At 48.7% G+C, this 26,221-nt stretch overlaps 1 protein-coding gene across 3 annotated transcripts in view; it reads right to left on the bottom strand.

Moving 5' to 3' along the window:
• LOC111145742 (astrotactin 2) overlaps positions 1-26,221 on the bottom strand; it is an 867,423-nt gene that overhangs the window by 230,102 nt on the left and 611,100 nt on the right. For all 3 annotated transcript variants that reach the window (XM_022500914.1, XM_022500912.1, XM_022500915.1), the window contains 3 exons: positions 8,858-8,982; positions 4,893-4,997; positions 1,488-1,667 (listed from right to left, as the gene is read on the bottom strand). In XM_022500914.1, coding sequence (XP_022356622.1) covers positions 1,488-1,667; positions 4,893-4,997; positions 8,858-8,982 — 410 coding nt within the window. The remainder of the gene's footprint in view (positions 1-1,487; positions 1,668-4,892; positions 4,998-8,857; positions 8,983-26,221) is intronic.

Here is a 26,221-nt window from a genome sequence, read left to right on the forward strand (position 1 = left end):
TGTCCCTGGCCCCAAGTGCGGGCCGAGGCGGGTTAGTTCAGTGGCCACAGTGAGCGAAGGTTTTTATAAACATGACCTAATTGTATTACTTCAAAGTCCTGAAGCTTACTGTCCTGCTTAATGATGTGTCACGTTATTTATAGGGTAGGACAACGAGACTTCTATTGATTTAATGCACTTCCTTAAAGACCATCACTGTTGCAGCCATAAAAAACAGAGCTATTCCCAGACAACTCAATTATGTCTCCCGCGTCTATAAACCACCCCGTGCCCCACACAGTTGCACACAGGAGGCAGGGAGGGGTGAGACCACGGTGGGGGGTGCAAGCCCCCAGGGACAAGAGGAAAGGTTCTGGAGATGGCAAAGGCAGGTGCTCTGGGGCCAGCATGAAAAGCCCTGGATGCGGAGCGTGGAGCAGCACCCCACTTTGTCTTGGACCCCCCCCCCACAGTGGAGCTCGGTGACACTCAGCAAGCTTCCTCCTCCCTCTGGGCCTTAATTTTCCCAACTGCAAACTTGGGGTGCTAAGTCCAGGGAGACTCATAAGGTCTCTTGTGGCTCCCACAGTCTGTGGTTTAAGTTGATTTGGTTCCTTAGATGGGGGGTGGGCTGGGCCATGTGAAGAAGGTGGGGAGCACATTTTTAACACTGTTCCCACCCTTTCCATCCATCGAGAGCTCTCCTTTCTCAATTAATGGATAATAATAACGGTAACAGGAAGCCATCCACACCCTGCTACTTACTAGCTGTGTATCTATGGGCACTCGGCTTGGCGTGGCTGAGACTCACCTTCTCCCCTGTGAAATGGGGATGTGAATACACTGGCTTGTTAAAATACACAATGCAGGGATGGAATATTTCTGTCTTTCTCAAAATGCTGTGATAGTTAACTGCTTCCCTCCCATGTGGAAGGTGGACAGGAATGGCAACTTAAGCGCCCATTTCACAGAAGGGAAAAACTGAGGCGGGAAGGGAATGACGCTCCCAAGGTGAGTGGCAGGGACTGCTCTCCCCCATCTAGCCCGAGGAATGCCAATTCTGATACAAGCTGAGGCTCCCAGGGACATAAAATCTGGTGACCCTCCCTGAGGATAGAAGCTTCTCCACGGGAGAGACAGGAAACTGTCCCCTCATACCCAAAGTGAACCCTACCAGAATGGCCAGAGCTCCTCTTGGGCTCTTCCCAGAAGCCTGGAGAGAAGGAGGTGTCAAGGAGATGCCACTCCCATCCCTCCAACTCTTCCCCCATGGTGGTTTCAGAGGACAGAGCTGGAAACAAGGAACCTGCTGTACGAGGCAGGAGTGTTGGAGTCCAGCCCACTACCTTAGGGTCTCAGAAAATGCCTGAACTGAAAGAATCCTGAGATATCATCACACAGCCCCTCGTCCTGTCCGTGGGGAAACAAGCCCAGAGAGGGGCAGAGAGTGCCGAAGGCCACACAGCTTCGGCATGGCCGAGCCAGGATCTAGCTTGTCAGAGCCTTACCTTTCTGATACTGGAGCCACAGCTGTTGCTGGACCTTCTTGCTGGGGAAGTGAATGATGCAGGTGAGCTCGGAGCCGTAGAGGGCCTCTGCAATGTAGTGGGAGCCGTAGTGCTGGATGAAGGACAGCAGCTCCTCCCGACTGCTCTCCCTGGTCAGGATCTTGAGGACATTGGTGAAGCCTGCACGGAGGAGGAGGACGTGGAGGTGGTCAGATCTGGGAGGCCAGTGGCTGATGAATTATAAGAAGCCAGGGGCTCTCTCCAGCCTGGAGCTGGTGTCACCCCACAATCAGCCTGGTGGCTGGCACCTGAACGGGCACAGCAACCTCCCCTCGCTCGCAGAGCAAAGGTTGTTCTCTCTGGTAGATGCACAAGACACTACAACCGAGAGAGAACCAACAGCAGAGGAAGGCCTCAAGCTTGGCAACCGAGGCCACGGGACCTGAAAGTTGCCATCAGGAAATCAAAGCTGACATCTGTCCCTAGCAACTAACGGGCACCGAGCACATCGCCTACTGTTTCCCCCATTGGTTCCAATTTAGCCTCAGCCCCAGTGCTGCAACCCCCACTGTGGATGAGCAAGTCAAAGCTCAGACTCTGGATGGTTTCCTTGGTCCTCTGGCTCAGTCTACAATCAGTCTACAAGCTCAGTCTACAATCCCCTTATGTTCTCACTCCAAAATAAATGCATTTTCCACAGCACCCAATCACACAGGGTGTGAACTGCCTACAGTGGGAGCCCCGGGGCTTCCCTGACCCCGGATCAGCAGATAGTCCGACATCCTGGGATCGTATCCCTGGCTTGGCTTCTGAGAACACTACTTCCCTTTCTGCCTCCCTGAAACAGTGGTATGTTCTGGCTCCTGACTTTGTCAAGGGCCTCCCTGCTGCTGTATTTTCCTTAGTCCTGTGCCAAGAAGACCTAGGTCATCAGTGCCTAGCATGGGACCTGTAAAGCCGTCACTCTATAACCACAGCTCCCCACCTCACTCCTTCCTTGTCCAAATTGCACAAGCTGTTCTTCCAAGAGCCTTAAGACCTGCCTGAGCTCCTTCCTGCTACCAACGACCAGCCTACCAATGACCTTACCTGGGGTTCCAGGCCTCCAAGGGCATCTCCAGTGAGCCTCCTTCATCAGGCTTTACGTCCAGCCAAATCAGCTTTTTTAGGTCTCCTAAATATGACCTGAGATTTCCACCATCCTTTCTTCACTCACAGTCCCCAAACTGCAGCCTGCACACACACACACACCCCCGTTCACCAGAAATGGCCTCCCCAACTCTTCGCTAAGTCATTCCTATGCTCTAAGGCTCCGGAAAGCCGTCCTCACCTTCCCAAGAAGCTGTTCACACAATCCTTGCCAGGGGCACCTATGCTTTGCACCTCCAGTGGACGCTACCTTGAAAGCAGAAGCTCTATTCCACTGGTCTTTGACTGTGCACATGCACCCTTCCCTACCCCCGCCCTACCCAGGTACAAGAGCACAGTTCCCGGGACACGGCAGAAACACCAACCACCATTATCACATGAGCAGTGGATTCTGCGTCACATCAAAGTAAACTGTAAGAGAGCAAGCGTGCTCTCCTTCAACATTAAACATGAACTCCAATTTGCCAACATTTGATTTACAAGGGGGTTCTCAAGAGCATCATCATAGATTAATTAAAGCTGATACACCTTTGTAATTCTAACAGATACATCGCAGTCTGATTCGCAAGTGAGGGGCGAGGGTGTGGGTGGTGGGCAAAACAGAAACATGCCTCAAAGCATGGGTGTTTGATTAAGACAGCCCCTCTCCACCAATCCGTTAATGTGCGCAACTGGGTAATTAATACAGCAGTGTTAATGATGAGACTTTTTCTCTTAACTAGTAAATGACAACACCATGGAGATGACCTGTGGCTCTTTCTCCAGGCAGATAAAACTGCAATCGAATCTCTGCTCTCTGGGCACCTGGGTGGCTCAGTTGGTTAAGCGACTGCCTTTGGCTCAGGTCATGATCCTGGAGTCCCGGAATCGAGTCCCGCATCAGGCTCCCTGCATGGCAGGGAGTCTGCTTCTCCCTCTGACCCTCCCCCTTCCCATGCTCTCTCTTGTTTTCTCTCTCTCTCTCTCAAGTAAATAAAATCTTAAAAAAAAAAAAAAATCCCTGCTCTCCTCCTCTTTGGCCACTTACTAGCTGTGTGACCTTGGGGAAGTTACTTAACCTCTCTGACCTTGTTTCCTTATCTGAAAAAAGTATGGGATAAACGATGTCTTCCTTGTAGGACCAATGGATGTCCTAAGATATGAAACATTATAAAGTGCTTGGCCAATGTCCACAGTAATTACTATTTGCACTTCCCATATGGGAGAGTCCTCTGATTCCTGGGCTAAGAGAGTTTCGTGTTGCTCACGAACCAAATGATACAGAAAAAGAGAAGATAAGTAACGTGCTCACAAATACAGAGGAAGTCCCTGGACAATAATCCAGTGGCAGGGTTATGAGGAAGAACCAGGGTAAAACACCCAATCTTTCCAGAGTCCTTCACTCATTCCGAATTTTTCAGTTTTCATTTTTTTTATTCCTTTATCAAACAAGACTACCTACCCTGTGTTGATTCTCTGTTACAGAGACAATAAGAATACAGGCTACAGGGATATGGAAATGACCCACGATTCTTGGGTCAGTGGGGGAACATATAGGGCTTAGACGTGAATCAAGACCACTGGTGCATTCATACAGGTGGTTGCTTGCATAGACTTCCTTGAGTTATTCTGGGGAGAGTGGAGAATGCAGCACGGGTCTCTCAGTATCACAGGACTATCCCAGCATTCCCTGGCCAAGGAGATCCAGGCAGAGGGAAGAGCATGTGCAAAGTCACAGAAGCATGAAAAAACACGTCCCATTCTGAGAATTACAAATTGTGCTCATCAGCTGACACACAGGGTGTGGGCAGGTGGAGTGGGGGCCATGTGTGTGTCTGCGTCTTGGAGGGGTGTATGTTACTGCTGTATAGGAGATGGGTAGGAAAGGAAATCATCCAGAAGAGACCAGGAGAACTTACAATCCATAGCCTGAAATATACAGAACATAAATGTGACTTAGATTGTCATTTACCCCTCTCCCATTCACTCTTCCCCATACTGCTATGGTACCCATTCCTCCAGGAAGCCCCTCTTGACTCCTCAGGACAGCTCCCCGCTCTGGGGTTCCACTGTCCCACTAATGTGTAGAACCTACCGCAGTATGAGGACGTCCCTGTCTGCTTGTCCATCCACCCTCCCCGTGAGCTCCTTCATGGCAGGGAAGGCCGGGCCTCATCCCCTCAGCATCCCCAGCCCAGGGCCTGGCACAGTGCAAGTCCTCAGGAACAAGTGCTGGATTAGCACCAGCCCCCTGGCTGCCCGGGAGGTGGTCCTCACCTGCGGACAGGGTGATGGTGTTGAGCTTCACACGGTAAAGGTTGCTTCGGACCCGCCACTGCTGCACCATAGGGTAACCCATTGCCTCGTCATACCTGACGTCTCCTGCATGGCAGAAAGAGAAGGTCACGGGAGGCCAGCATTTACAGAACACTCACCAAAACTGGGCTCTGCAGAACGGCCACTGCTTCTAAATAGGCGGGCGCTCAGCCTTCATATGCAGGCTCTCACTGGAACCAACAGCTTTACCTGGACCTGCCTCCAGGCTTCTTCCCAGCCTCTGATCTCAGCCCCCATCCTGCTTTTTCTCTTCCCAACAGCCTGCCAGCAAGCTGAGTAGATTTATGATTCCGCTTACCCCTGCAGGCAACTCACCATGGGTCATTAGACGACTCTGTGCCTCAGTTTCCCTTTCGGATACTATGGCTACCTATACTGACGTTACTTCACAGGTGGATTGTGAGACTCGAATAAGGCCACAGAAGTGGAAGTCTTGCAGCATGCAGAATGGGGGTCAGCAAACCACAGCCCGTCCTCCATGTACCGCCTCTCGATGACAGCAGACATGAGCGGCTGTGTGCAGAGCCTAGTGCATTTAGGATCTGGTCCTTTGTGTTTGCTGACCCCTGTGTGGACCATTATTTCCTAACATGGAAACATGGGATGCACATAGGGATCTCCTGAGGTGCCTGTGTTCATATAGAAAAGCTCACATTTCAAGTAAGACCGAGTTAAAGTGAAACAAGATCTTAAAAAATCTGTATAATTTCTAAGCACCTTATCTAGATTATCATGCATTCTAAAGCTCTATGAAGGTAGTGGCGAGGAGCGTTTTGCAAACTTTTTCAACTGAGGAATCCCGTTTTTCAAGAGGGTTCACTGGAACGCATGTTCCATGGAAAGTATTTTGGGAAACACAGGTATAGACAAAGAATAAACAAAGACAAAACAACACAATGTTAGCAAGCAGTTAACTCTGGGTGGTGGGGGTATCAACGATTCTTGTTTACTGATTTATATTCATCAGCATTTTCTAAATTTATTTGCTCTAAGCATTGAAAACTCTTTGCTTACAATCAGGAAGAAATACATGAAAAGGAAATGCTAGTCACATCAGCAGTTAATATTGTTGTTTTGTATCCTCTGCAAATGGCAGGCACATTTTCTGTCCTTTTCTCTTGTCCCCTGGTGAGGAGGCACTTAAAGAGATATTTGATACCAAGATGAAAATGAGAATCTCATTGTAACAAATGATTTCTTCCTGGACATTACTGCAGTATTAAAGTTGTCCATTACTGTCAACTTTTTAAAATTTTTTTCCCTCCTTAGCCTTTTCAGGAATAATGTAATTTTTTTTAGAAGCTTTCATTTTAAAGTAAAATATTCATGATCTCCATATATATGTCTACTGCAGTGAGGTTGTTTTGTTATAAATACGTCCTCTCTGTTTATCTGCTCTGCCTGTCCCATCCTTCCCCTAGAAAGGCTGGGAAGGGTGGGGGAGGAAGGACGGGCCATGTTTTGAGTCAGGGAGGAGAAACCAGATTGCACAGGATGGCCGAATGCTCGTGGCCCAGCAGCCTCTGCCTCATCCTTTGTGCTGGTCCTGATTCACGGCAGGCTTGGTGTGGGTATTGGCAACTGGGACCCACCCTCAGAGAGGGCAGCAGAACAGTCTGATGGAGGCTGTGGGTACCATTCATTCACTGGGTGGTATGATGTCCAAATGAAAAAAACCAGGCTACCCCTTTTGATTACCAAGACATGTATAAAGCCATCATCTCTGCCCCTCACCCCCCAGAACTGGTTGTCACTGCACCCTTCACTTCTCTCCATCCCTGGTCCTTCCTGGATTCCAGCCTAGACTATAAGCTCCTCCAGTGGAAGGCCAGCTTCCTGAGGCTGAGGCCATGGTCTTTATTATTCTCACTCCTGCAGAGCCTGGAACAGAGCCTGGTACATAGTAATAGGCTCCGAACAAATGCCAATTTGCTGGCTCACCTACTTACCTGTATCCTCGTCCCCATCCTAGGCCCATCCCTAGCCCTTACTCATCCTCGACCCTCACCTTACCTGACCCTATCCTAGATCTCTGCCAAAGATGAGGGATAACATGAGGGAGGTATTTTTCCTGGTAATTATTATTTTTTTAATTTTAGAAATCCAACAGTGTCTTTATTAGGATGCCTCCAAAGATCCTTAAACCAAAACAAATAATCCTAACAATTTGTACTACTAATATAGAACCACAATGCACTGAGCATTTTATACCTGCAGTTTCCAGTAGTCGCCTACTGCTGACAAAGAACTGAAATCCCCTATTTCAGAAGAAGAAATGGAAGCTCAGAGGAGAAAGAGCTCAAGGACACACAAAGAATGGTGACAAATCCAGGGTCTTTCCCATTGGAGCACAGCACCTCCCCATGGACCATGGTGCTATCTGCTTTAAGGGGTGAGCTCCCTGTGACTGGGTGTATCCAAGAAGAACCATTACTCAGTAGGGCTATTACGGACCTGATTTCTCCATTGCTAAGGAGGATTAGACTAGACACCCTTTACAGTCCCTGTCAGCTCTGAAATTCTGCGATCTTATGAAAATTAAGGAAGGCACAGCAGGTTTTGGCAGATTTTATGAAGCATTTTTATTTCTGTGATTTCATTTGATCTACATCTGGGCCCTTTCTGAAGGAGGATAGGTCAAGAAGGGGATGGAGGGTCATGGATACGGCATCAGCTTTGGGGTCAAGACCCAGGTGGGCTTAAATCCTGACTCAACGACAGACTAGTCATGTGAACTTGGACAAATTGAATGATTTCTTTAATCCATTTCAAGGGGGACAATAACCCTTACAGGGTTACATGGATTCAGACACACAGGGTGCGTGGCTCCTAGGAGATGTGGGTCCTTCTGCCCTGTCTCTGCCTCTTTACAGGGAAGGCTCGTGGAGCTTCCAAGTGCTAGCAAGCAGCAGAAGGGTCTTCCCTGGGGGTCAGTTTCCCTCTCGGTGAGACCTTGGTCATTCGCCAGGGGGGCCATTCTCCCTGGGCCATGGTTGAGATACCCAAGTACTGTATCACCAAAGCAGAGCCAAGGCCCTCACATCTTAGGAAAATCCCTCCACAAAAGACAGAAGAGGAACTGGGAGAAGGTAAGGGGGAGCAGAAGGGCATCCTGGGTGGAACAGAAGACAGGGAGCCCCAGGAGAGCCTGCAGAAGATAGCTTCCCTGTGAGGGGGCAGGCGAGGAGAGAGGGGGTAGGGGTGGGGAGCTGCAGAGCCAATGGAAAGGGAAGAAGACCTGGAGCCGTGGCACCTGGTTCTTGTCCTGGCTGGCTGCGGGGTCTTGTGCGGCTCCTGTCCCCTCTCTGAGTCTAGATTCCTCATCTCTAAAATGGGGAAAACAATACCACCCCCCAAGACGCCTCAGCGCCCATGTTCAAAATCAAGCTGTGTAACAAACACTTTCAAGTAAGACAGGCTCCCGGTGGAGGGGTCCAGTGATTTTGCTTTAGAACGATGTAAAAATAAACCTAGTGAAATAAGCCAGACACAGAAAGACAAATACCGCGTGATCGTACTTTTATGTAGAATCAAGAGGTCGGACTCATAAGAGCAGAGAGTAGAAAGGCTGGGGACGTGGGGAGGTGTGGGTCCAAAGGTCCAGTGATGTGGGATGCAGAAGTTCTGTGGGGCTGAGGCACAGCATGGTGACTACAGTCAAAATCCCGGAAATCTGCTGAAAGTCAATCTGGCCCAGCTCCGATTCTGGAATCTCAGAGAAGCCCCTCCAGCTCTGCACAGCCCATACCAGGAGGCCCACCCCTGGCCAATAGCAGGCCCCTTCGCCCTTCTGTCCCTCAGGAAGGAGGAGGCCTGCACAGGCCTGTCTGGGATGTGTGGAGGCACCTGGAGAGGACAGGTGTGCAGTGAGAGAGGCTGGGGGAGGGCCAGCAGGTGTGTCTTACCAGTGAGCAGCTGGAGGTCTGGGAGGGGCTCAGAGAGGACGCCCCGACACTGTTCCTCCACCGGCAGCGGGATCACCAGCAGCCCATCGGCCAGCTGAGGGAAGTCCTTGATGAAGTTGTTCTCCCTGTGGAGAGGAGCACAGAGACCGCCAAATGAGGGCGTGGAGGCCGCTGGGGGCTGCAGGGTAGGAGGGCAGTGAGCTTGGCATCAGCATGGAGACACTCAGGAAAGGGTGGGCATCCTTGCTGCCGTGCATCCAGCTCCCCAAGTCCCGCCTCAGAGAACAGGGTGCTAACGACAGGCTCTAGAATCTGGCAGGCTAGGGCTCAAAATCCTGGCCCGCCGTGTACTGGCCATGCAGTCTGGAGCAAACTCCCACTCCTCAGAACCTTGATCTCCTTGCTATAAAGTGAGATCTCAGGGTAGTTGTAAACACTTAATGGGATAAAGCTGCCAATTGCTTAAGACACAGTCTGATGCTCTACAAACTGTGTATTTGGCTGCTAAACATCCCCTTGCATAAGCAGTGACAATGGTGAGCCAGAATGTGAGGGAACTGAGAAGAGCATGGAGTGCACGCAGAGAAAGGGGCAGGGAGGCTTGAAAGAACAGGTGGGTCTTCAAGTGGAAAGGTCCTAAGGGATCTTTTGGATCAGACTCCTCTTTTACAGATAGGGAAACTGAGGCCTAGAGAAGAGGAATGACCTGCTCCCAGAACCTCTCCCCCATCCCAGGCTAGTGCTCTTTCTCCTGCTCTAATCCTTCCTTATAATGCCATCCCAAGAAACTCTGTTTCCAAGACAGTCCTTGGGGTGACCTCACGGAACTGAACCCTGAACAGAGGTAGTCTTTAGGGCAGGCGGGGTAGTAATGGGGCATCATATGGAGGCAGGCTTCAATCTTTTACACAACAGACCCGCCTCCAAATAGAACAGCCTGCCAGGAGAGGTGGTGAGCGTCCCGTTCCTGAAAGAGTGCAAGGAGGGAAATGGACAGCTACTTGGTATGCAGGTATTGGAGGCATTTCCGTGTTAACATCTGACTTTTGAGGTCCTTTCATGTTCAGGGACCCTCAGGTTTTGAGACAGTAATTACAGTCTGGAGAGGAGGAGGAGGGGGAGGAGAAGAATAAAGGGAGGAAGAGATTTGTCACTTCATCGAACCCCTCGGAATGGGCAACCTTGAAATGAAAATCAGAAAGAGGAAAACAAAAACAAGGAATGCCAAAACAATGCCTTTGGAGCCTGGATCTCGGGTCCAACAGAAGCAGCTGTGCAGACGTCATGGGGGCCTGGAGCACTTCCTGTCTGTACTCCATGTCCCCACGGTGCGCACCTCCCCCAGGCACCCGTGAAGTGTCCCATGGATTCATTCATTTAGTGAACAGTCAGCCCCCCACGTCCTGACCCCTGAGCACCTTGGAGTCCAGGGGAAGAGCCATTATCCCCATCTTCACCATCACCATCATCTCTTACAAAGTTCCGGATCCTTATCATCTACAGCAAGAGAGCTGTAGATTATATCCTTTTTGCAGATGATAAAACATGTGGCACAGGGTTAAGAGGAGGTGAATATTGGGATGTGCCTGGAGGTCTGCTGATAGCCCACTCGGTAACGTAGGCAGCTGGGCTGGGGAGTGTCTGCTGGGCATGCGTGTGCATGACTGTGAGTTTCTGGGTCCACATGGGGGACACTGAGGCATGCTGTCTCATGTGCCTGTGTGGGAGGACCACTGTCTGTCTGGCAAGCTATACATGTTTATGCCTATGTGTGTGTGTCTGTGATCACGGCTTCTCCTAGGTGTCTGTGCTTAGTGTATGATCTGTTTGCAAGCCTGCGTGCGTGGAACAGCAATGTGAACAGAAAGAGAGAGCCTTCTGGAAAAGGGGAGTGCCCTTAAAGGACCATGTAACACTCGCCAGGGTTTGAGGGACTACGTTTCCTCCTATTTCCCTTCTGAGGTTGGCCTGTGAGGATACAGATCCTCCCACAAGGATGTGGCCTGGGAGAGGGTGTCCCTCTGCTCTCATCAGCTAAATACATGTTCTGTATGGAGCCCTGAGCTGGATCTAGGGATTCAGAGAGACTGGATTCTTCCCTGGTCCTCTAGATCTTCTCATGCAACTGGGGGAGACAACAATGGAGCCAAGCATAACAGCCGGTGGGACCCGGCTATCAGAAATACCAAGGGCTGGATGCTTCTGGGACCCTTCCCCATGAGACCCATGAATTGTTTCATGGGCAGGTAAGGTCAGGCATGAGAAGATGCCAATGTCTCTGAAGACTGGGCCCCAGTTCTGCCCACAGCACACCCCAGCTGTACAGCCTGGAGTAGACCACTCAAACCTCAATTTTCTCATAGGTAAGATGAGGATCATAAAAGCTGTTCAGTCTGCCTTAATGAAATACCATTACCATGATGATAAGAATAGCCACTTGTTGAGCACATACTATGCACTGAGCACCGTTCCAGGCACTGTACATTGGTCCCCTCCCAACCCTGTGAAGCTGATGCCATTAAGACCCTCAGGTTAGAGGTTGCCCAGCACAACACAGCTGGAGATCCCAGTGGTCTGGCCCCGCAGTTCCCATTCCTCACCACTGCTCAGCTGCAGGGCACTGTCTATGCCGAAAGAGCAGGAGCACGCATGGGGGCCCTGAGCCCAGACAGATCGCAGCTGACAGAAGGAGCTTGCTGCCCGTTCGGACCTGACCACACCAGGTGCTCGGGGTCCCTGGAGCTGGGTGCCCTCCCTCAGCCAACGGGGAAGTGGAGACTCTGAGGGGAGCAATGCCTTCCGGGACTGGCACAGAGTGCATTTGGGAAGAGGGATCTGAAAGCAAGCTTATGTTTTCCATTTTACCATCTGGGCGGCTCCATTTCACACCTTCTCTGGCACTGCATTTAAAGAGAGAGCCCCCCTCTTCACCCCTCACCCCCCTGTCTTCTGGTTAAGCCAGGCTTCACTCCAAGGGTAAATCTGACCCCACAGGACAATGGGAAACAGCACAATGGGCAACCTCGGGCTGGCTCATGATGCTGGTCTTCTTGGGAGAAGGATTTCCCCCCTGAGCTTTCAGGGAGCAGGAAGGATCCTGAGGAAGCTCTTGAAAAGGAGGGGAAGGATGAAGGGGTGGGAGTTCGCAAGCCGGTGTGAAGGCTGGGAGGGAGGGAGGCAGTCACGAAGCCGGGGACAGCAAGGCAGGAAGAGCGAAGTCGGAGGATGGTCCCTCAGGACCTGGTCCCTTCGCGGCCGCCTGGGGATGGTCATGAGTCCTGCACGGCCGCTGCCAGCAGAGGGCGCCCAGGGCCTTCGCATCCACCGGCTCTCTGGGGAGGTAACAACACGGAGGGGAATGGCCACCGCCAGGGAAGTTCCACTGGGCCCAGAACCTCAGACAGAACCCAGATAGCAGCCTCCGAATCCACCAACCTGGGAAAGGGACGCGGGAGGCTGGCTAAATGCAGACGGCAGAAAGTGGATTCAGATTCTCAGAGCCTGTGTGTACATGTGTGTAGAAAATACTATAAGGCAAAAAAAAGGAAAAAAAAAAAAAAGAAAAAACTATAGGCAACTAATCCTAATAATAGGAAGACAGGAAGAAGAATGAGTAATATTTATGTATCGATCATCTTGTTCGTCATGAGCTACATCCTAGACAGGATGTGTGTGTGCGTGTGTGCGATTTTAACTCTACGGAACTCGAGCAGACAGCTACCGTTACGATTCCCATTTTATAAATAGAGAAAAGAGCACTCAGAGGGGTTAGGGAACTTGTCCAGCTGAGGTCCACAGTTAGGAAGTCAGTTAGGAGCCCACAGTTAGGGGCTCCGCGCTTACTGCCCTGCACTGTCAGCACACGTTCAAGGGACCAATCCCAAGTCCGTGCTCCTGATCACTGGCGTAACCCGAGACCGGGCCGTTCTGCTGCTCAAGCCCAGAGCACGTTCGCTCTCGTGCCCACGAGGGGTCTGTGTGTGTACATAAGAGCATGCCATGTTTCAAACAGTGACAGGGCCCTGTTTCTGTAGACAAACATCTCCCCCAAAATATCCATGAAAAAGAGTTAGAGCTCGGTTGATAGTCTATGAAAAGATTCATCACATCTTAAAAATAGCAGATCCGGGGCTCCGGGGACTCGGGAGAACTCTGGGAGTATGAGGACTCATTCATTCCACGGACACTGCTTCGGGTCTCCCATTTGGCAGGGTTTGCTTTGCATCCCAGGGGCCCGGCAGGGGATGGGGAGGTATCCCATTCACCCATTCACGAGGACCAGGGTAGAAGGCAAACAATGTAGCAAGGTCTGCAAGGCCTTCAAGATCTGGCCACTGCCCACTCCTCCCGCGGCATGTTTTGAGCCCCTGTCCCCTGGTTGTCCAACTACACTGACTGCCCTTGTGGGACATACTTGCTTCGTACAAAGGGTGCACTGGGGATTTGCCCTCTCTCTCCGGAAAGCCCTCACCCCTGCCCCCTGTACCTGGCCATCACCTACTCCTCATTCAGACCACATGTTACTTCCCTGCCTTTGAGAAATCTGCCCGGAGCCAGTTCTCCCACTATGCTCTCCCACAGCATCTGGCACTTTTCTTCCATGAAGAGCTTCCCAGCTCCTAATGGTAGCTGTGCTTGTGGGGACACTAAATGATAGGCGTGTGGCCCACTAAACTGTGAGCTCCACGGGGGCCAAGACCATGCCTGTCTCCTTTATGCCTCCTCGCCAGGGCCTAGCACAGTGCCATCTGCATACAGAGTGAGACTCAAAGAACTCTTGGATCTAAGGGATATTGGGAATTTGGGTCTAAAATTTCAGCTCTTCCACATGGAGCTTCAAACTCTACTTTCATTCTCTTCCCAAGTGCACAGGCAGCCCGGCTCCTACAGAGCTTGGCTAGGAGCCAGGGGCCCCAACCGCCCTGAGGTGGCAGGGACCAGAAGGGAAAAGGTGATCTCTCAAAGCAGGGGTTGGTCAGATCTCGCACTCTGAAAGAGCATGGTGTCCATGTGTGCATTTGCACTGGGGCGGAGAAGCAGGGGGTGGGGTGGGGCGAGGAGCGCCAGCAGGAAGCAAGAGGCCCAGTTAAAAACCACCTCCTCTTCCATGTCATCATCTTGACTTCCCCTGTTGGAATAAAACCTTCCTGTCACTTTGCCCTCACGCATCTTGCCTGTGATTAGATCCCAGAACTGGCCTTGGGGTCCGGTGGAGGAAAAGGCAAAGGCTCAGAAGCCCTTCAGACATGGAAACAAATGCCGTCTGGCTTTGGGGAATTCAGTTCCATTTTAGGAACCTTAGTGACCTCACCTGCAAAAGTAATGAGTTTGGGACTTGAAGGGGTTGGGAGGAAGATTCGCGCAAAGTTCTCTTGAGTTAGGGTCCCACTTCCCGAATCCCACACTAGATCCTGAATCTCTTTGTGAGCCTCAGAGAACTCAAGACAGTGCCTACTCTGTAGAAGCCCCCTAAGTATCAGGCCTCCTCTCCCTCCATGCCATCTGCACCTAACCTCCGGGTTTCTCAAGCCTACGGAGCATTTCCACCGAGGATGCACCCTGTCCAGCTTCGCGCCCATCAGCCATACTGACAAGAATGACAAGCCGGGGAAGCTGGTCTCCTCCACATCTCCCCTCGCCCCAGGTCTTCCCTCCCTTCTGCCCCGATTTAAGAATATGTGTGAGTGTTTTGGATACATTAATACACAGCCACCAGCAAGCAGGAGCTGGATCACCCCTCAGTTCTGGGGATATTAGCATTTAAATTGAGGTATTTCAGGGAAGTAAATCATCCCAGAGCCAGCCAGCGCTGTCTGCAGCCTTTTTTAGGGGAAGGAGGGCTGGGAGCTGTGGGCTGCAAGCTCTTGAGTCTGCAGGGAGTGGTATATGGTTCCTGGCTCTCCCTAGGCTGCCCAAAGCCTCCTCCAACGGTGGCCATAAGCTCCCAACGCCAATAAGGACATCTCTCCCGGTTTAAACCGTGCCCCATCCCTCACCTACAACTAGACTGAGTCTTTCCACCAAGTGAGAGCAGCGTCTTTGGCTGAGATGTGGTTTCCTCTGTGGTCAATGAGCGGGGACACCTGGTCTCATCTTGGCTCTGTCACTGTGTCACTGTGGGGGGCTGGGGAAGCCACTCCCCACCTCTGGGACTGGGAGGGGTAAACAGCTGGTACAAAATATTTGGGTTTCTCTGAGCCCCAGTTTGAGAGGTGTTGGGCTCGATCCTATAGCCATTCCGTCGGTGCTGGAGTCACAGAGCCTGGTGTTTAAAATGAGGCTGATGTCTGTCCATGGCTACCTTCATGCCCTGCTCTTCTCTAGGAGCAGTCAGAAACTTGGTTCTCCTGGGAGCTGCTTTTTAATTATGGGTCTTTGTTTACATTCCCTGCTCAAGTGCTAGACTTAGTCATTCTTGCATTCAGCATTCATTCATTCATTCATTCAATCATTCAAATATCCAATAAATATTTATATTATGTACCAGGCCTTGGGAATACAATGACAAAATAGATATTCTCTGCCCTTAAGCTCCCCATGCCTAGTAGGAGATACATGTGTACAAATGCTTCTATACACATGTGTAAATGTGTGCAAGGTGAATAATGGTTTTGAAAAGGTTAAAATGAAACATTTTTCATTCCCCATAAATCATATTTGTCTCTAATACCCGACCTACTAAATCATAAGAATTCAACCCTTAGGTAGAAGGACAAATACCATCTAGAGAAGAAAGGGGGTTACTGCCCAGCTTTGCATCTCAAAGCTGACTTTGTAGTGTCTTGAGCTAGACAAGAGTTTGGAAAGCCAGCCTGTGCCGGAAGTGAAGGTCCCCTTCTGTATCAAAGCCAGGCCTGGCTGACTCAGATCATAGTGTCTTCTTTTAATGTAAGATGGTTCAGGCTATGACCTCAGGGGAGTTCCCACCAGACAGGAAAAGGAAGGAGAAAACCCTTCTTTCTGATACCAGTGCTGGGAGGGATTGCTGAGGAGAGAAGGCTAGGGGGCCAGGAGCTCAGATTCAAAGGTAGACAACCTCTTTCTGGACTACTAGAAGTCAGCACGCCCTCCCCACCCACCCTAGCCTTGAGGGCAGCATCTACAAATGCTTAAGATATTAACAAGGGTTTGGGAAATGGCCCAGGGCAGGTAAGGGGGGACATGGGGGGCTGTCGCCCCAGATCAGGGATTAGTCTGAGGAGGTGGGGAGCCCCTTTATCCAATAAGCCAATGGAAACTCCCATGAGAGGGAAGCAGGAGGTGAGCTAGAGGCTGGCAGAAGTCAGCCTCCAATTCCTGCACCCACAGGGTAGCGAGAAGAAAGTGGACATGTACCCTAGTACACCCTCCATGCCCCCAAGGAGGCAGGGATGGGGAAGGCTCCCTGAGATTAGAACAAGGGGAATTCAGAGTGTGGGGACCTCGTTAATTTGGACTTTGGCAGTGGATTCTTCTCAAAAGACAACCCAAGACCATCCACATCCTAATGGGTTGCTAGTGCAAAGGGGCTCGGAGCCAAGCTCAAGTAAGAAATCATAGAGTGACTCCAGCAAGGACCCAGAGGGCTAAGTTTATACCAACGTCCTTCTGCTATCTGCAGCCCCTGTGCCCTGAGGCAGAGTGGAGGTGGGGGAGCCTGCTGGATGAGGAGAAGACAGGGTGAGTCCGTAAGGAGCTCAACTTCTAATACACTAAATAGTTTCCCTAAAGAGGATGTTCTGTATCCTTAATTGGCAATTTGAAATACTTTTTTGCTATCCGCAGAATGGAAAGTTGAGGAAAAGATTGTATCAGTGGTAGAAAAATTGGAAGACTACAGTGTTCTTGCATAACTGAGTTGTAGTGGTGAAAAAAAAAAGTTTGAATCTTTAACTGTTGAAGGAGATGCTTAGAGATTAGAGTGATAAAATTTAAGACTCAAGAAAGTTTAAGTTTCATAGGGGAGGTACAGAGACCAAGGGAGTAAAGAGGAGGGGTACCTAATACAGATGGGGTAGGGGAGGAAGGCTGCCTGGAGGTGGTGAGCCTTGACTGTTTGGGAGGGGTTATCCAGGGAAAGAGCAAGAAAAGAAGGTGGAAGTGGGGTCCAGGCAGAAAGAACAGCATGTGCAAAAGTCCAAAGTGCTGTGTGTGTGTGTGTGTGTGTGTGTGTGTGTGTGTGTGTGTGTCTATGGGAGATGGGAGATGAAGAGAGAGAGAGAGAGAGAGAGAGAGATGGAACACTCAAATGCCACATTGAAAGAAGCTTAGATTCAGGATGTAAAAGCATTGAGTAAAAAAGCAAAGATGGGCTGGAGAGGGGCAGATAGAGAGCTCAGATCTTGCAAGTCTTCAAAGTGATGCTATGGAACACAGGCTTTCTTCTGAGGGCGAGGACACCTCCCACAGCAGGGGTTTCGGCAGGACAGCAATATTATCTGACCAGAGATTTTGAGCCTGGACACAGCCTGGAGGACAAGCCAAAAAAGGAACAAGGCTGGAGGGAGGGTGACCAGTTACAGGGTTTTGCAGCCACCCAGACCAGCATGGTGGAGGAGCAGTGTGACAGAATTATCGAGAAGAGACACATATTTGAGAGAGACCCAGCGAGGAGGCCCTGCATGTACCCTGCTCCCCATCACCCACTGCCTGCAGTGGGAGTGGAGGCCGACATAAGTTATGCCAGCAGGACTGACTCCGGGGCCCACCTCCCCTTGCAGTGAAACCCCCAGAGCTCTCCAGATACCCCCGTTTTCACCTGCCATGGCCGGAGAGCAGACTGCTATGTCTTGGCCCATCAGGATGCTCTTGCCTTCCTCCTGAGCCTGCCAGCTGGCAGCCCATCTCAGCTCAGCTGCTACATGTGAGACTCACAGGAAGACTGCCAGATCTCCCTAAAATCCCCAGCATTTCGAGCAAGCTCGACCATCTCCAGGGGGAGGCTCCCAGGGCTGCCATCCCCTGCTGGGCAGGATGAAGTTCATGACCCCACCCTCCATGCTGTTTCTCGGATCATGGGTGCAAAGTTGCATCCCTGGCTCTGCAGAGGCCCAGGCACCCCAGGCCATTGTTATCTCAGCTGAGTCTCCCAATAATGAAAAGCGAGGAGACAAAGGCAGGGGGCAGAGAAGTGACTTAGGTAAAGGGTCCCAGGTTTGCAAGACCAGAACAGGCTACACATCCATATTCTTATTTCCAGCCCAGAGCTGCTTCCACCTGGCATGTCCTGGCGGGTCTGTAAGAATGGCTACGTTAATGGGCCTGACCCCTTCTGTCTGACCTGTGGGCTCCTGCAAAGCCGGGGCTGCATTTGATTCTTTTTTGTAACCTCCTCTGAGCCCTCTGGAGGGCCCCAGAGAGAGACTTCATGGTGTCATCTTCTCTGGAAGGTATCCCTGAGCCCCTTCTTTGGAAGTGAGGTCCTACTTCCACAGTACCTGATTTGGTCCTGACCGCAGCTTCCAGAAGGCGTGGTTCTTCTCTGCCTGTCTGTTTCCCATTCCAAGCTCTGTAGTTCTCAGCTGTAGGGATCTATTGGGCCGATTACCCTCTGAGCCTTCCTCATCTACACACCTTGCTTCCTGGGGCTGCACAACAGCCTGCTAACTATGTGGTCTGCATTCAGCCTTATCCCTCCAAGTCATTCACCATCCTGTGGCCAGAATGTTTTTCTAAACTGACGGTCCTGACTGACTGGCTCTGGGTATTAGTGTTCAGTTGCTGCTATAACAAATCACCACCAATTTCATGGCTTACACCCACTTCCACCAACTTAACACTCGTTATGTTTCTGAAGGTCAGATGTCTGACATGGGTTTCAGGGTTACAGTCAGGTGTCAGCCCGGATGCATGCTTCCTGGAGGCTCCAGAGGAGAAACCACTCCCTTACATTTTCAGCTTTTGAGACGGCCCACATTCCTTGGCTCTAGGCCCCTGGGCTCTGCCACCATCAGAGCAAGCCAAAGCAAGTCAAGTCCTTCTGCGATCACATCCCTCTCTGGCCTCCTCTCTTATCTTACCTCCCCCTTCCACTTTAAGGACCCTTAGGATTACATTAGGTCCACCTGAAAAATCTAGGTGATAATCTCTTTATCTCGAGATCAGCAACTTCATTTCTACCTACACCCTTAACCACCTTTGCCATGGAATATATTTTATTCACAGGTTCCAGGGATTAAAACATGGACATCTGGGGAGCATTATTCTGCCTACCACACTCCAACCCCCCACCCCAGGAGAGCTTTGCTGATGCCTCTCCCTTCATTTGGGGGTTTGATGCCCCTTCTCTGGGTTTCTACTGCACCTATCCCTCCCCTATTTTGGCATCTTCACACTGGACTGTTGGTCCCCGTCACTCACTGGTTCCCTTGTGGACCAAGGGCACTTGAAGGCAACGACCATGTCTGTCTTATTTGCTGCTGTACATCCAGCCTTGACACGGTGGCTGAAACACACACAAGGGGTTCTGTAAGCACTTATTCAGTGAATGAATGAATGAATGAATGACTCCTATCTGAAGGGCTATGAAGGGGAGATACCCCAGCCAGCTGTGTTACTGCAATCTCCTCTCTGTGGGGCCTGAGTCACAGCCTTATTCAGGTCTCCCTCCCTATCTTTTTTTTTTTCTTCCTCATTATCTTTTCTTCCCTCGTTATCTAGTATCAAAATAATAAGCATCACTTTTAAGCTAACATCTACGGATTGTTTACAATGTCCTAGGCATCAATCTAAGGGTTTTACACACGTCTCCTTTCACACAGCCACCCTGGGAGCTAAGTACTCTTGTTCTAAGGGCTTTGTTTGTTTGCTTGTTTGTTTTAAATAAGGGACCAGAAGAATAAAGAGATTAATAAGTGCACAGGAATGACTCAGCTGGACTTTGAACAATTAAACTCCATGTTCTTAAAGATGAGGCAAGAAGATGGTAGTAATGTTTAATTTTGCCCCTCAACGCAATGCTGGAAAGTGAAAGTTGACTCACTGAAAATACCAGCACTTGCTGGATGTGCCAGATGGATGCCGCGTTAATAACGTAACTGCTCTTTATTGAACGCCTGCCATGTGGTAAGGGCTCTGCAGGATGCCTTTCTCGCCTTTTTTTTTTTTTTTTTTTTTGCTATAGAATGAATGTGTCCCACCCCCCAAATCCATATGTTCAAACCTAATGCCCAATGTGATGGTATCTGGCGGTGGGGCCTTTGGGAGGTGACTAGGTCATAAGGGTGGGCTCTTCGTGAATGGGATGAGTGCCCTTATGAAAGGCCCCAGAGAGCTCCTTGTCCTCTCCACCAAGGGAGGAAAGGTGTCATCTATGAACCAGGAAACAGATCCTAGGCAACATTGAATGTGGCAGTGCCTAGAACATGAGCTTCCCAGCCTCCAGAGCCTGAAGAAGTAAAACGTTTGTGGTTTGAGCCATGCAATCGATGGTTATTTTGTTAAAGCAGCGCCAACAGACAGAGACATTTCTAATATCTTGCAAAGTCATTATTATGATCTCAATGATGGAGGTGAGGAAGCTGGATCTCAGTGGGGTGAGGTCACTTTCCTAGGCTCACATGCAACGAGGGCATTGATGCCACTCCCGTACCCCCCTCCCTAACCAGGAACACACTTTCTCCTGCCCCACCCTCATGCGTCTGCAGGTGTGCGTGAACACACACACACACACACACACACACACACAATGTGAAGCCTGGCTTACACCTTGCACAGGCCTCCATCTCTAAATGCAAAACCATTTCCACCAGTGGTACCAAACTCACTTAAGCATTCCAGGCATGGCCGCTACTAACTCCCTTCCTGGTAATTGCAATCCCTGAAATTGAAAGAAATTGCAGGCTAGAGAAACATTATCCTCTCTTCATCCCCTTCGCCCTCCATCTCCTTGCTGGTGTGTCAGCACAGGGATTCCTCATTGTGTCCTAACACTGGACTGCTGTCCCTGGGGCCTCTGGAGCTGTTTGCCGAACTTCTCCCTCCAGTTCTCCAGGGGAGGAATCAAAGGCCCTGAGACACCACCACGCCCCATTTTTGCTTTCCAGATGCTATAATGAGAGCTGAAGAGGAGAATTAGCCATGCCGCAGATCCGCCAGACATTTGTACCTAAAGGCTGCCTTGGAACCCAGATCTGTAGGGTCTGAGTGAAGAGTCCCTTGGTCCGAGGGGGCGGCTGAGCCTTGGAGCCAAGATGGCTGGCCCCTACTGCACGCTGAGGTTTCCCCCCCTCCGTTCCAGAAGGGTCTAGCTGCTTACATGATCATAGTCAAAGACAAAAGCCAATATCCCTGTGCCTTTAAAAACCATTTCCATTGCATTTAGGATCTTCAATTTTTGGTGTTCAGGGCCTTCTCTGTTCTCAGGGCACCCCAACCCCCATACCTCCCTCTATTCACGTCTGTCTCAAGGGTCTAGCTTAGCAACAGACACAGAAGAGGTGTGCTAAACCCCTTGCTGAATGGGTCCAAAGGTCGACCAGGGACTCTGTCTGAATCCTGTCGTGTATCCTCACCATTCCTTATGTACCCCCAGTCCTACCCTGGGCAGGAAGCCGGTTCTGTGAGGCTGTGCAAGTTCCTTCCCATCTCTGGGGGTCTTCGAAGTCCTGGGTCATTTCTTTGCTGAAAACATGTGTCCCCAAATGGCTCTAGCACAGAGGGCTAAGGAGGAGTCCTGGAGAGGGGAAGCCCTGTTCTCATGGGCACTCTGGGTCTCCTTTCTCACCTTGGAAGCGGTCTCCCAGCCAGGCACACCTGAATTTATGTTGTAGTTCCAACTCCAATCCCCTACATGGCTCTGGTTGGACAGAACATTGGACATTTTTGGGGCCTCTGTTTGCTCATCGGAAAAATGGGAATAATAATCATCACAGCCTTACATACTTGTTGTGAAGATTAGAAGAGCCCATAATCCAAACTGCTTAGCAGAAGGCCTGGCAAGAACAGGCCCTCGATAAAAGGTAGTTATCGTTGCTGTGGAGCACAGTTTCATTTAACATTCTGGAAAAGCCTGTCTTGATTAGGAGTAAAGGAGATGCAAATTTTAGAGCTGGGATGGACCTCAAATTCTTTTCTTTTCCTTCTTTCCAGGCAGCAGACACAGCTTGTCCAAGTCACATGATAGGACTATAATGAGAACCCAGGACAGGTGGCTACTAATTTGGAGTTCTTTTCTTTCTATCCTGGGATTCTTTTTTTTTTTTTTTTTTGGCTGGTGGATTTAATTTTTTTCCTTACCTCATACCATATCCCTGACATCTAGGAGAGTTATTAATGCTAAAGGCAATGTTCCCAGCATGGTATGTTGAACATCTCTTTTCCTATCACAGTAGACACCAGAATTGTTGTGGGTATGTCTCCCCCCCCAACACTGCGGGCAGAGACTGTCTTTTCTCTCTCCTCCAGTTCCCAACAGCACATTAGGTACATAAGAGACTCTCAAAAATGTTTGTGAAATTGAACCTCCAGTAGGTTGGACTCCAAATTAGATTAAAAAATTTCAAAACTCCTAACTTAAAACAACAAATTAAAAAAAAAAGCCACATTTTAACTAACCACACAGCATCCATGCATTTATAACTTCACTCCTGTCAGTAGTTAGAAACTTTTCTTATATTTCTCGTTCCCTTTCCTACCTCCCTTCTTTCTTCCCTTCCTCCCTCTCCTTCCTTTCCCTCCCCTCCCCTCCCCTTACTCCCTACTTTCCTTCCCTGTTAACATTTCAAACAAAGCCATGAGGTGCTTTTTAGAATCAGAACACATGGCCTAGGAAGAGCTGTTTCTTGTGTGAATTTGTGGCAGGGGTCATATCTCTGAAAAGTTTCTTCTTCCCCTTTGTCTTTCCCCTTCTCCCTGGGGCACCTTGCAAGTCTTTCCATATAGCCACCTCTAATGAGCTTTGCAAAATGAGAAACCTGCTGCAGTAGAAGAAAATCTAATAGCAATTGCTTTCTTGTTTGCTTCCTCTCCTCTTTCCCTCTCTTTTTTTATTAGTCATTAGCAATGGAGAAAGAAAACACCCAAAGGCAGTAGAAAAGCAGCAATATGTGCATGTGCTCTGCAACACTGAGCTAATGAGACCTGACCATCTCTCACAGCCCTTCTTTTTCAATTTCAATAGATCTGACAGCAGTTGCAGCCAAATCCAGACCCCAGCCAGTGTGGACATTAGCTAGTTTACATCATAACCGAAGTGAAGTGTGGGTTCTGTGATAGGACAACTGGAAATGGGTTTAAGTGCTCCTTAAAACCAATGAATGTCAAGACTTAAAAAGATCCTAGCAAAACAAGAGTCTAAATAACACAATTTGGTATCTTTTCAAAATGTGATGCCAAAATATAATTCGATTCAGTTCCCAAGACCCTCGCTTTAGCTTCTAGCCTTGCTTGTTACTGATTGGGTTGTCATATGGCTGTATGACAGGGCCACGCTGAGCCCCGGGCTTGTCTGTAATAATTCTACCTGCCCGCAGTGAGAATGGGTATTAAACCCCACCCCTTACCGGGTGCATGATCCCGAATGAGTTATTTCATTTCAGGACCCTCAGTTCCCTCATTTGTAAAATGAATATCAGAATATTATCTACTCTTATAGACACAGTTACGAGAATCAGAAGGGGCAAGGCATCTGAACAGCTTGGTAGACATGTTACTATGTGCTAGTTTCTATTTATTTCCCAGTAAGAAGGACGGGGCAGGGGCACCTGGGTGGCTCAGTGGGTTAAAGCCTCTGCCTTCGGCTCAGGTCATGATCTCAGGGTCCTGGGATCGAGCCTTGCATCGGGGGGGGGGGTTCTCTGCTCAGCGGGGAGCCTGCTTCCCCCTCTCTCTCTGCCTACCTCTCTGCCTAATTATGATCTCTATCAAATAAATAAATAAAATCTTAAAAAAAAAAAGAAGAAGAAGAAGGACGGGGCAAAGTCTTGCCTCTGCCTTTCGGATAGACATGCCTCTGTCACTGGATAAACTTCAGTTTCCTCATCTGTAGTAGGACTAAAAAACGGTGTTGGTGGATCTCAGTTGTCGTGGAATTAAATGAGATGACAGATACAGAATGACACCTGCCATATCATACTATGTATTCCATAATGTTAATTACCATTATTATTGATAATAGGAACGTGATGTAGGTTTTTAAAAAATAATATACAGTGGGGGCACCTGGGTGGCTCAGTCAGTTAAGCGTCCAACTCTTGACTTCGGTTCAGGTCATGATCTCAGGGTTGCGAGATTGAGCCCCACATCAGGCTCCTTGCTCAGCAGGGAGTTTGCTGGAGATCCTCTATCTCCTTCTTCCTCTGCACCTCCCCCCCCCCACAACTGGCATGCTCTCTCTCTCTCTCGAATAAATAAATAAATCTTAAAAGAATATTCTACAGTATTAAATCCCAAAGAATCAATGACAGCGGCAAAAAACATTCTTGAAACTAACAAGTGAATATGGCAGAATTACAGAATACAAGGTTAATATATGAAAGTCAAATTCTTCCCTATATGACAGCCATGAACAATTGGATTTGAAATTAAAAATACAATACTATTTGCAGTGGCATCCAAAAAAAATGAAATAGGTATAAGTCTAACAAAATACATACAAGATCTATATGAGGAAAGCTTCAAAACTGATATAAGTGATAAAAAATCTAATTGAATGGAAAGATAGTCCATGTTCGTTCTTGTGTTGTTAAAATGTCAGTTCTTGCCAAATTGATCTACAGATTCAACACAATCCCAATCAAATTCCCACTAAGTTATTCTATAGAGATCAACAAACTAATTCTAAAGTTTATATGGAAAGACCCAAAACGGCCAATATAAAATTAGAACAAGAAAGAGTTAGAGAACTGATATTATCCAACTTTAGGACTTATTATAAAGCTACAGTTATTAAGATAGTATGGTATTGGTGAAATCATAGACAAATAAATTAAGGAACAGAACAAAGAGCCAGAAATAGACCCATACAAATCTAGTCACCTAATCTTTGATAAAGGAGCAGAAGCAATTTAATGGAGAAAGGACAGTTTAAAAAAAAAATGGCACTGGAACAAACAGACATCCACATGCCAGGAAAAAAAAATCTAGACACAGAACCTACACCTTTCACAAGAAACTTGACCCCAAATGAATCATAGAACTAAACGTAAAGCACAACAGTATAAAACTTCTAGAAGACAACATTAAAGAAAATCGTGGTGATCTTGGGTTGGTGGATACATTTTCAGATATAATGCCAAAAAGCACAATCCATTAAAGAACAAGAGAGGATATGTTGGGCTTTATTAAAATTAAAAACTTCTGCTCTGTGAAAGACACTGTTAAGAAAACGAAAAGACAAGGCACAGATTGGGAGAAAATATTTGCAAAACACATAGCTGATAAAAGACTTGCATCTGAATTATACAGAGAACACTTAAAATTCCACAATAAGAAAACAAACAACCAGATTTAAAAAGGGGCAAAAGAGCTGAGCAGACGTAGCACCAAAGTAGATCTAGAGATAGCGGAAAAGCTTATGAATTCATGCACAGCACATGTCATTCCATAATTGCAAATCAAATGACAATGAGATACCACTCCATAACTGTTGGAAAGGCTACAGTCTAAAGCACTAACACCACCAAATGCCGGTAAGGATATGGACCAAAAGGAAGAGTTCATGGCGGGTAGGGATGCCAAATGGTACAGCCACTCCAGCAGGTAATCTGGTTTCTTACAAAGCCAAACATACCCTTACCACACAATTCAGCAACCACTTACCCAGGTGAGTGGCAAACATGTCTACACAAAACCCCGCACACGAATGCTTATAGCAACCCCATTCATACCAGCGAAAACTGGGGAGCAGCCAAGTTATCCTTCAGTAATGGATTGAATCAACAAACCAGAGTGCATCCATAAACGCGATAGTTGGTAAAACAACCAGACATGAGCTATGTCAGAAAGATCGAGAAGAACTTAAAATGCATCTCGCCCCATGTAAAGAGCAAGTCTAAAATGGCCACATACTGTATGATTCCAAGTACACTGCATTTTGGAAAAGGTAAAGTTAGGAAAGCAGGGAAGAGGTCGGTAACTGCCAGGACTCTGGGAAGAGAGATGGAGGGATGAGTAGGCAGCACCAGAGGTAAAACTATTTTGTATGATACTGTAATGGTACCTGCATGACATTATGCCTTTGTCAAAACCCACAGAATGTACAACACAAAGTACACTATGTACTTTACTGAATATTGTATTAATATTGGTCCTTCAATTGTAACAAATATATGCCACCATTGCAAGATATTAATGATAGGAGGGACCGTATGGTAGGTAGAGGAGTACTGAGGGTAATGGGAATTCCCTACGTTGTCCTTAAGTCTTCTGCAAATCTAAAACTGCTCT

The sequence above is a fragment of the Enhydra lutris genome, unplaced genomic scaffold, assembly GCF_002288905.1.
Source record: "Enhydra lutris kenyoni isolate GAN:26980312 unplaced genomic scaffold, ASM228890v2 scaffoldscaffold13, whole genome shotgun sequence".
Classification (NCBI taxonomy): Eukaryota; Metazoa; Chordata; class Mammalia; order Carnivora; family Mustelidae; genus Enhydra; species Enhydra lutris.